General features: G+C 35.3%; 1 protein-coding gene and 1 pseudogene across 6 annotated transcripts in view; one reads left to right on the forward strand and one right to left on the reverse strand.

Moving 5' to 3' along the window:
- Window positions 1-12273, reverse strand: part of GXYLT1 (glucoside xylosyltransferase 1) — a 75271-nt gene that overhangs the window by 37992 nt on the left and 25006 nt on the right. For all 6 annotated transcript variants that reach the window (XM_046012598.1, XM_046012595.1, XM_046012597.1 and 3 more), the window contains 2 exons: window positions 8848-9099; window positions 129-252 (listed from right to left, as the gene is read on the reverse strand). In XM_046012598.1, the coding sequence (XP_045868554.1) occupies window positions 129-252; window positions 8848-9099 (376 nt within the window). The remainder of the gene's footprint in view (window positions 1-128; window positions 253-8847; window positions 9100-12273) is intronic.
- LOC123947692 lies at window positions 7689-7805 on the forward strand (annotated as a pseudogene).

Below are 12273 nucleotides of genomic sequence, written 5' to 3' on the forward strand. Positions count from 1 at the left end.
CTACTCTGTCTTAAACATAGTGATAACCACAAATACAAGCCAAAATTAAATAAATGTGTTTCTTTATTTTTTACTAAATAATACCTATGATTTTTTACAAATGTGAAGAATTAAATTTAAATGATTACCTGGATTATGAAAAAAGATGATATTCAACAGATCTTGATCCCCCCATGTGATGTTAAGTTTGTATTTTTTAAGCAATGGCATAAGTATATCTCCCCATCGCAGCCGTACAGTTGTCATGTCATTCTGTTGGTAAATACATTAAGAAGATCCTCAGGCTTCCATGTTTAATATGGCAGCACAATGGCAGTTCCCCATTCTTCCCTCAGTATCACAGAGCAACAAGAAGAAATGCTAACTTCTTCTGTTATAAAAACAAGTGACTCTAATGTAAACCTAAATGTGAGTAGGATTGTCCATTTGGGAGTAAGAAAGATAATAAAAGAAGGTATCTGAAGCTGCATGTAGAAGTAATAAAACTGGGGTGCCTGGGTGGCTCAGTGGGATAAAGCCTTTGCTTTTGGCTCAGGTCATGATCCCAGGTTCCTTGGATTGAGCCCCACATTGGGCTCTCTGCTCAGCAGGGAGCCTGCTTCCCTCCTCTCTCTCTCTGCCTGCCTCTCTGTCTACTTGTGAGCTCTCTCTGTCAAATAAATAAACAAAATCTTAAAAAAAAAAAGTAATAAAACTAATAAAAGTCGGGAAAGACTCGGAAAGAAAAACTAGATGATAGTTTTAAGTACTCTGTAGACGAAAGTTTTAAGTACTATGACCACAATCTCATCCTAAAACGCAGATCATTTTAGTACCTATGTCATATATCTAGACATAGTATCTAGGTCTATATCACAGTTATTGTGGATTCAACCTGTTAACATACAAAGTACTTGGACAGTACTTGGCACATAACACATTTCAGTGTTAGCTATTATTGTTACCAGGATCACTATCATTCTTAGACTGATTTGCCAATCTTTCATAATTGACATTTCAAAGAGATCAATTTGAAACCAGTAAATCAAAAACAGATAATTAATTTCATTGGGTGCCTTTTCAGCCTCTATAAAGTTGCTCAAAGTTCATTATTTTAAGACACAAAGTCAAACATCCAAGGAAACAACCGAGTTGAAAGAGGGTCTGAATCTTGTGAATGTGGGTGAGAAGCAGTGGAGCTGAATACTAAGCCTTTCCAATTAATTTGACTCTTAAACTCTTCAGACTTAACCCAATATTCCTCAACGCACAGTTTTCAGTGTACACAGTGAATTTTAAAAATCCTTCACAATGTTAAGTACAGAAATTAAGAATAACATTTAGAAACCTTTATAACATTTAGATACCTTTACCTTTATACCTTTATTTAGATACCTTTATAACATTTAGAAACCTTTCAACAGAACGTTATGTCTATTTAGTCTAATATTTTTCTAGTAACATATCATTTTTACAAAAGCACTGCCTCATGAAAAACTAAATTTAAAAAACAAAATTGATCCTTCATACACAGTCCGAAAGACACTGTTAAATGCTATTCTAGGATATATAATAACACAATGGGAATATAAACAATCTATATTTTAAGAAAGAGAAAGAAAAGAGAGAACTCCAAAGGGGAAAAAGCTATATATTTAAACTAAATATTATCTGCTATAATTGTATTACCCTTGTGTGAAGTTTCTCAGAACACAGTAAATACAGTAATTATAAAATAATCAGAAGTTCCCCCAAAACACTTTGGAAAATAACTGAAGGAAGTTTTACTTAAGGAAATAATAAGAAGATACTTTATGGAAAGGACAACTCTGAAATAAGCAATTTAGCATGTTAACTAAATATTCTTAGCATCTGAAAAGGGAACCCTGAATTGTACAAGGACAAAGAATACCAACACATTCAGGAGCGCCTGGGTGGCTCAGTGGTTAAAGCCTCTGCCTTCGGCTCAGGTCATGATCTCAGGTCCTGGGATCGAGCCCTGCATCAGGCTCTCTGCTCAGCAGGGAGCCTGCTTCCTCCCTTCTCTCTCTCTGCCTGCCTCTCTGCCTACTTGTGATCTGTCAAATAAATAAATAAAATCTTTAAAAAAAAAAAAAGGAATACCAACACATTCAACAGACAGGGCTGGTGGACCTCTTGTACCATGCCATGTTCAAATCGTCACTGGATTTTTTCCATTCAAATATAACAAATATAAATATAAAATATATATATATATATAAACATACATATTCAAAGAAAAAAATCATTATGAACTTTGGGGAGAGTATGTGATATGGTGAGTGCTGTGAAATGTGTAAGCCTAAAGATTCACAGACCTGTACCCCTGGGGTAAATAATACATTATATGTTAATAAAAATAATTAATAAAAAAAGAGAAAAATCAATGAAGGATCAAATTACAAGGTCTAGTGCAGTCTTGGGAAAAAAAAAATCAAAGGGGTGAAATAAGCCTTAGATGTTAAAGAAAAAGTCCCACTACAAAAATTTTGGATGAGAAGTAATAACACTAGGATTAAATGCTAATTATATAACCTAAAATATCCAAGAGAACCAATGAAATATGGTAAGAAATGAGTTTAGAAAAGAGAATTATAAAACTCTCACTCTTCACAGATGACTGATACTCCATATACTCATCCATCAAAAATCGTGAGATCTTGCCATTTGCAATGACATCGATGGAGCAAGTGTATTATGCTAAGTGAAATAAGTCAGACAAAGACAAATACCGTATGGTTTCATTTATACATGAAATTTTAAAACAGATGAACATATGGGAGGGGTAAAAAAAGAAAAAAGAGAGGGAGACAAACCATAAGAGACTCTTAACTATACGGAACAAACTGAGGGTTGATGGAGGGGAGAAGGGTGGGGAAACGGAGTAACTGGGTGATGGGCAATAAGGAAAGCACTTGATGGGTGTTATATGCAACTGATGAATCACTAAATCCTACCTCTGAAACTAATAACACACTAATGTTAACTAAATTCAATTTAAATAAAAAAATTTTTTAAAAAGAGTCATTACATATAAAAGGAGTTCAGGTTATAGAAAAAAAAATTTTTTTAAGTAGAGAAATGGTCAAGGAGTATGGGCAAACAGCCATTCACAAAAGAGAAAACAAATGGCCAAAAATTAAATGAAAATATAGGGGCCCCGGGGTGGCTCAGTGGGTTAAAGAGCCTCTGCCTTCAGCTTGGGTCATGATCCCAGGGTCCTGAGATTGAGCCCCACATTGGGCTCTCTGCTCAGGGAGCCTGCTTCCCCCTCTCTCTCTCTGCCTGCCTCTGCCTACTTGTGAGCTCTGCCTGTCAAATAAACAAATAAAATCTTAAAAAATAAAAATAAAAAATAAATGGAAATATAATTTTCCAAACTGACAGTATAGTCAGGAAAGTATTAAGTTAAAATATGATATATTCCAGCCATATAAGTACATGCTCATACTAGTACACACGAATAATAAAACCAAATCATCCATTCTCTGCTATCTCATATACACATTAAAAGTGTGACAGACTATGTACTAACATAAAAACCGTCAATTATATATTTACCAAGTAAAAACAGCAAACTGAAGATGTATAAAACGATTTATATTTAAGTGCTTATGTACATGTACATCTGTTTCAAAACATTTTCTTAATGGGTCTGAAAAATATATAGTAAAGTTTGTAATATCATTTGGGCAAAGAAATGAAACTGAGAAGAGTGGTATATAAGGGGAGACTTTTTTATTCTACATACAATGAATTATTTAAATTTTTATAAGCCTGATTTCATTCTGCAATTCTTTAAATTTTTTTTTTTAAAGATTTTATTTATTTATTTGACAGAGAGAGATCACAAGTAGGCAGAGAGGCAGGCAGAAGAGAGTGAGAGGGAAGCAGGCTCCCTGCCGAGCAGAGAGCCTGATGCGGGACTCGATCCCAGGACCCTGAGATCATGACCTGAGCCGAAGGCAGCGGCTTAACCCACTGAGCCACCCAGGCGCCCCGAGCATGTGACTCTTGATCTCAGGGTTGTGGGTTTGACCCCCACGTTAAGTGTATTTAAAAAATAAATAACAAGGGGCACCTGGGTGCCTCAGTTGGTTAAGCAACTGCCTTCAGCTCAGGTCATGATCCCAGGGTCCTGGGATCAAGCCCTGCATCGGGCTCCCAGCTCAGCCGGGAGCCTGCTTCTCCCTCTCCCACTCTCCTGCTTGTGGGAGGGATCTCTCTCTGTGTCAAATAAATAAATAAAATCTTTAAATAAATAAATAACAGAAAAATTTTTTTCAAAGATGCTTTACATTCTTTGGTTTTTCCTAATAGAAAAAGGTTAAGAAATATCCTAATAGGGATTCACTCTTCTTTTATTATTTATTTATTTGACAGACAGAGATCACAAGTAGGACAAACATCAGTTTGGAAATAAACAGTCATGAATGATAGGGACTGGGACAGGCTCCCTGCCAAGCAGAGAGCCGAAGTGGGGCTCGATCCCAGGACCCTGAGATCATGACCTGAGCCGAAGGCAGAGGCTTAACCTAATCCACTAAGCCACCCAGGCGTCCCACCTAAGAGGGATTCAATACCACAAATATAATCATAACACAAAATGCAAAGCAATAGCTTAATCACTATTCTATCATTATCTACCAAGCATAATGAGAAACAACAAAAAAGTAATTATTATTATTTTAATTTGTGATGTATACAACTATAATACATCAGTTTGGAAATAAACAGTCATGAATGATAGGGACCGGGTGACAGCAAAGCAAATTAAGAATTTAAAATATGGCCCTTGATAGTCTTACAGCTTTTCATGCAGTAAGAACCATGCGTCAACATTCACAGATGTGTAAGAAACAGTTTAGAAAGTTACTATAAGTAATCAGTTATATTACTAGAGCCAAAAATTCTAGAATTAGTAGGAAAAAACAAGGCAATGTTTGCTACAGATACAGTCTGGAAAACAATCAGGAAAAACAAAGACATACATACGAAAAAAGGAATCAAAATAAATTTTATGGAAACATCTTAGCAATCATAAATATAGTAATATTTGAAAACAAAGCAAATCTGTATTGTCCCACTGGGCAAGAACAGGATTGTTTGGAACACAGGGATAGTAGGTGTGAAGAAAACTGCACCTACTTAATTAATGTGTAATAAAATCATGCCTCTCATCGTCTTCTTCATTAAGTCTAATTACACACAGATGAAAACAAAGTTCAAAGTTTAGAAATGATTTCAACTCCCAAATCTAGAGCTCTAGTTGATTTTAGAACATGCCATGACACACACAAAAAAAAGAAGGGGGAGAAAACATTGCAGTATTTAGGAGTGACATTTAAATAAGTAGAAGACAATCACAGATTTGAACTACAGAGTTATAATTTTGAAATGTTTAAAAAATAATGGTGTTATACTACATTATCTCTAAGATTCTTTGCAACAGTAAACTTCTCATAATTCTATGAATTTCAAATGAAGAGTTACTGAGAAGTCATATTATCCCTTAGCAGGTAATCTTACAGCACCATCTTCTGGTATAATATTACTGTGCATAGGCTAACAATCAGAATAGGAGGAATTCATGGTATTATGCCAGTTTTATTTAGAACAACTTCACAGTAATGGAAATTTTAAAACTCAAGCTATATTAACAAATTGGGTAGTTGAAGAAATGTTGTGAATCAAGAGCACAGGTTACACTAGCCTCATTAAAGCATTCAAAATTGAAAAGCACACAAAACTGAAATGAAATCAAGATTTCAAAAAGGTTCAGAAAATGAGAAGGCTAAAACAATGAAAAAACTAGGCTTACTAGAATCACAGAAAGTAAGAATGATGGGTACAAACAGTCCTAACACTGAAACATCAAGGTGTGGGCAAGGCTACAAGCAGTTGTTTTGCCTACACCAAAAAACCAAAAAAAAGATGAATCAAGGAAACAATTCTAAATGAGGCCAAGATTTCAATAAGATACACAAGAGGAGTAATAAATAACAGTGTGAAGTCTGGGCTACCAGAAGCCATAAGAAAAATATCTGATAAATATATATGCATATGTACACATACACATATTTTCCTCATATCATCAAAGATATAATACTCCTTAACGGTTAATATAGCCAACCAGATGTAAAGGGATAAACAGCAAATCTATATAGCTATCTCAGAAGCCACTGTATTTAGCTAACATTTAAGCGCTTACCACATGCCATGCTCTGCACTAAGCATTTTATTTTCATTTATTTTTTTTAAAGATATTATTTATTTATTTGACAGAGAGAGATCACAAGTAGATAGAGAGGCAGGCAGAGAGAGGGAGAGAGGAGGAAGCAGGCTCCCTGCTGAGCAGAGAGCCCGATGCGGGACTCGATCCCAGGACCCTGAGATCATGACCTGAGCCGAAGGCAGCAGCTTAACCCACTGAGCCACCCAGGCGCCCATATTTTCATCTTTTTAATTCCAGTGTAATAATCATACATTATATTAGTTTCAAGTATTCAATATAGTGATTCAATAATTCTATATTCTATATTCTAATTCTATACTGAATATATTCAATAATTCTATTAGTCAGTGCTCATCATAAGTGTGCTCTTTAATCCCCATCACCTATTGCATGCATTTCCCCACCCACAAACCCTCTGGTAACCATCAGTTTGTTCTCTATACTCAAAAGTCTGTTTCTTCATCTCTTTTTTATTTGTTCACTTGTTTCCTTAAATTCCATATAAGAATGAAATCATACAGTATTTGTCTTTCTCTGACTTATTTCACTTAGCATTCATCTGGCTTCACCCATGTTATTGAAAATGGCAAGATTTCATTCCTTTTTATGGCTGAGTAATAGTCCACTATGTGTATATGTAGGTATGTATGTGGTATATTATCACATCTTCTTTATCCATTCATTTATCAGTGGACACTTGCGTTGCTTGCTTCCGTAATTTTATGGTTCTTATAAATAATGCTGTGATAAACATAGGGGTTCATGTGTCTTTCTGAATTAGTGTTTTTCTATTTTTTGGGAAAATACCCAATAGTGAAGTTACTGTATCACACTGTAATTCTATTTTTAATTTTTTTGAGGCATCTCATACTGTTTTCCATAGGGGCTGCACCAGTCTGCATTCCCACCAACACTGGACAAGGGTTCCTTTTTCTCCAAATCCTCACCAACACTTGTTTCTTGTGGTTTTTGATTTTAGCCATTCTGACAGGTATGAAGTCGTATTTTTATAGTTTTGATTTGCATTTCCCTGATAATGAGTGATGTTGAACATCTTTTCCTGTGTCTGTTTGCCATCTGGATGTCTTCTTTGGAATACTATCTGTTCATGTCTTCTGCCCATTTTCTGTTTGAATTATTTGCTTTTTGGGTGTTGTAAGCTATTCATATATTTTGGATACTAACTATTATATACGTCATTTGCAAATACCTTCTCCAATTCAGTAGGTTGTCTTTTACTTTTGATCATTTTCCTTTGCCATGCAGAAGGTTTTTATTTTGATGTAGTCCCAATAGTTTATTTTATTTTTGTTTTGTCTTCATTGCCTCAAGAGACTTATCTAGAAAAACATTGCTACGGCTGATGTAAAAAATTACTACTGTACTCTCTTCTATGATTTTTATGGTTTCACGTCTCCCATTTAGATCTTTAACCTATTCTGAAATTATTTTTATCGCTTCTCGGCCTTTTGGCTAAGATCAAGTGTATTTTGAGATTATTTTTGTGTATAGTGTGAGAAAGTGGTCCGGCTTTCCCAGCACCATTTGTTGAAGAGATGTGCTAAGTATTTTAAAAGGATCTCCTTTAAACTGATAACCTACACAAGTCCATTTATCATCTGTTTTTCAGTTGAGAGAACTGACATTTAAAGTTAACTGGCTATTGGTTAAATAAATGCACAGGTGACAAGGTTAAACATAAAGACAGTTTGACTCCAGTGCCCACAAACTACAATGACATAAAACTCATCAACATAAAATTGGTAAGCCATACAACATACTCCTGTGTTCAGAATGCACAGAGAATATAGATAGCCTGATTCTTCCACTGGCCCCACAATTTGAGAGATAAAAAGCATGCAAGAATTTTTTTTTTTAAAAGATTTTATTTATTTGAGAGAGGGAGAAAAGGAGAGAGCACACAGCAGGAAGAAAGGGCAGAGAGAAAGGGAGAAGCAGGCTTCCCTCTGAGCAGGGAGCCCAACACAGGGCTGGATCCCAAGACTCTGAGATCATGACCTAAGCTGAAGGCAGACACTTAACCAACTGGGCCACCCAGGTGCCTCAAGAATTTTTTTTTTTTTTTTAAATAGCCCCAAACAGCTCACATTTACAATGTGTTAGTCACTGTTCTAATTCAATCCTTATAAAAGTTCTATGATGTAAGTTATCTTATCTACCATCCTCATCTTACAGATGAGAAAACTAAACACCAGAGATGTTCAAAACTTACTCAAAGTCCTAGAGTCTTAAACCTGGCCAACAGGATCCAGAGTCTTAAGCTCTTCACATCTATGTGTCATCCCAAGATGTTCTACAGTTGCACAACTACAAAATGACAACTATGACCTAGAATATCAATCTAGAAAGATGACATTCGCTACTTAATACATTGTTATTTTACTTCATTGGCAGGACATCTGGCTTGATCTGCCATAATGCTCCAATAAACAGAATACTAAGAACATACTTTTTTCGAATTATTCTAAGTAAGTGGGAAATTCTGAGTAGTTTCATCGAGTTCTTAATAAAACAAAACTAAATTGGAAACCAAACAATTTGTGGAAGGAAAGTAGAGAACTGTTTATCAGCTACATATATCAGTGACTTACCTTGAAATACTTTCTTCTCATTCTAGTCATGTTCATCAACATAACTCCAGAGTTTACTCCAGTTTTTCCATAATACGGATGTCTGGCAAAGCGATTATACCATCCTATCCGAGGCTCTTCATGTTCTGGCGCCATTGCAGCAATTTGTGTAGAGTTAAATTTCTTTAGTAAAGACCAAATATCATCAATAGGCCGTAAAAAAAGGATATCAGTGTCGACGTACAATAGTGAGTCAACTTCTTTCAGGATTAACTATTAGAAGAGATATTTGAAATATTAATTATAATTCTATTTATTTAATATAAAACATAAGAGGCTTTAATTATAAAATAAATACCTATGAGATAAGCTAATTTACATTAATTTTTTTAAGTAATCTTTCCTAAATCTGTCTTTTTTTTATAATAGTATATATAGAGATATAATGCTAATCTTTATATGAACTTTCAGAGAACAAAAGCTATAAAAACAAATCAGGACAAAAAACTAAATAGTAACAATTAGAAAAATAAATAAAATAAAAGCAGTATTCTCAAAGATCAGGGATAGAATGTTTCTTATGATGGGAAATAACATTAACTTAGCTAAATTTATATCCTGAATCTTAATTTCCTAAAATAAATACAGAAATAAACCAATATAAATGAAGATCTTCTGAATTTGTTCCCTTGGCCCATATACTAATGGCTGGCACCTTTGTGTCATTTGGTCTTAACTAGTAAATGATAAAGCCAAAACTGGAATCCAGACCACCCAGCTCGGGAATCCATGCTGTTTTATTTTCTTACTTACTGTCTCCCAACAAATCAAAGTAAATGTGCACATACTTAGCAAGGGTGAGGACAAGATGTGTTTTACAATAAGGACTGGCTACATTATTACCTTCTGACAGATGCTAAATGTGTCTTCTACAGGGATTTTTAAGGAAAACTTTTATTTCTGTCTTACCCACAAAATTGAGAATCCAACTCCTGCAAATTTAAATTTACTACACGTATCAGCATATGTAGAACTCAATTATTAGATTAAACTAAATCTTTTCAGTTAAAAATATAAAGAGAAGCATTTGCTCCTTGTTCTCCTTTTCAAAATTATTGCCTCCTCCTTCTGCTAAGGTTAAGCCACCACCTTAATGAGCAGCTATAAATAAATCTGCAATCACCCCATTCCCCCATCAGCTGATTTAATATCAAACTGGGGGAAAAAATGTGGTTTCACTGCAGAGCCTGAGTAGGGAAGATTCACTTGTTCAAAGACCCCAGTGAAAGGGTACATATGTATATGTCTGTATGTCTGTCTCTCTTTTGGGGACAGAAGAGTGAGGGGAATTTTTTTTTTAATCAACATACTGTTTCTGTACCATGAAACAATGTGTGTTTACAGATTACTATATTGTTAGCAGACTTGGAAAACACTGTTAACTGTTAGGAACCACTGCCAACTGGAGATCAGACATAAGGTCAGACATTAAGTAATAGCCACATCAGTATTTTTTTCTATGGTCCCTTTTGGAGGAAGAAGGAGTTGGTAGAGATTACATTAGTTGTTTTCATCAATCTATTTCAAAGAAGAGAAACTCAGTAAAAAAAAAAAAACTATCACTTAGAAAAATAAAGCATCAATTTACTCAAATCTAGCTAAAAAGATGCAGAACTAACAGTGAAATAGAGGACAATTTGACAGGTTTCAAGTATTTTTGTTTAGTGTTTCAAATTCCATTGAGGAATTTAACCAGATTATATCACTAAGTCATCTGGAAAATTTCATATCACAACATCAACAATTAAACTTGTTAATAATGCAGAACAAAATCAAAGAGAAATGGTTGTAACCTTAGGCTTCTGTCACCATGTGTTATTTTTTCAGTAATACATTTGTTTATTGAATATCATATTGTATTTGTTTAATCCCTGCCTCCCACATCAGACAATAAGCTCTATGAAAACAAGACACCCATCTGTTCCATTCATTCCTATATACCAGAACTTCAGTAGATTCTCGGCAGAAAATAAGGCAATTTACTAAATGTGATGCTACAGTGATTCAACATAAAAATTTTGTTTTACAGCAACCTCTTCGACCTCAGGCACAGCAACTTCCTCCTAGAAACATCGCCAAAGGCAAGGGAAGGAAGGGCAAAAAATGAACTATTGGGACTTCATCAAGATCAAAAGCTTCTGCACAGCAAACAATCGAGAAAACCAAAGACAACTAAGAGAATGGGAGAAGATATTCACAAATAACATATCAGATAAAGTGCTAGTATCCAAAATTTATAAAGAACTTATCAAACTCAACACCCACAGAACAAATAATCCAATCAAGAAATGTGCAGAAGACATAAACAGACATTTCTGCAAAGAGGACATCCAGATGGCCAACAGACACATGAAAAAGTGCTCAGCATCACTCAGCATCAGGGAAATACCAAATCCACAAGGAGATACCACCTCACAGCAGTCAGAAGGGCTAAAATTAACAAGTCAGGAAATGACAGATACTGGTGAGGATGCGGAGAAAGGGGAACCCTCCTACACCATTGGTGGGAATGCAAGCTGGTACAGCCACTCTGGAAAACAGCATGGAGGTTCCTCAAAAAGTTGAAAATAGAGCTACCCTATGATCCAGCAATCACACTACTGGTTATTTATCCTAAAGATACAAATGTAGTGATCTGAAGGGGGACATGCACCTGAATGTTTATAGCAGCAATGTCCACAATAGCCAAACTATGGAAAGAACCTAGATGTCCATCAACAGATGAATGGATAAAGAAGATGTGGTATATATATATACAATGGAATACTATGCAGCCATCAAAAGAAATGAAATCTTGCCATTTGCAGGGACATGGATGGAACTAGAGGGTATTATGCTGAGCAAAATAAGTCAATCAGAGAAAGGTAATTATCATATGATCTCTCTGATATGAGGAATTTGAGAGGCAGGATGGGGGGGTATGAGGGGAGTAGGGAAGGAAAGAAATGAAACAAGATGGGATTGGGAGGGACACAAACCCTAAGAGACTCTTAATCTCTGGAAACAAACTGAGGATTGCTGGGGGGTAGGGACAGTGCTGGGTTATGAACATTGGGGAGGGTATGTGGTAAGGTAAGTGCTGTGAAATGTGTAAGCCTGATGATTTTACAGACCTGTACCCCTGGGGCAAATAATACATTATACGTTAATTTTTAAAAAGTAATAAAATAAAATAAGGAAATCAAGACTCAGAAACAAAAATCTGTAGAAAGTCTGAACAAATTCTAAAGCTAGAATTCCAGCATGAACTTTGGAATCCTGAGTTATAGTTTCTTAGAGTTTGCAGTAAACTTGGATATTTTTGGTCCAATCTTTTCATTTTATAAACATGGAAACTGAGACTCTGAGAGAGAATACATGGCTTGTTTACTGCATTAGAGATTGTCA

Source organism: Meles meles, chromosome 7, assembly GCF_922984935.1.
Source record: "Meles meles chromosome 7, mMelMel3.1 paternal haplotype, whole genome shotgun sequence".
Lineage (NCBI taxonomy): Eukaryota > Metazoa > Chordata > Mammalia > Carnivora > Mustelidae > Meles > Meles meles.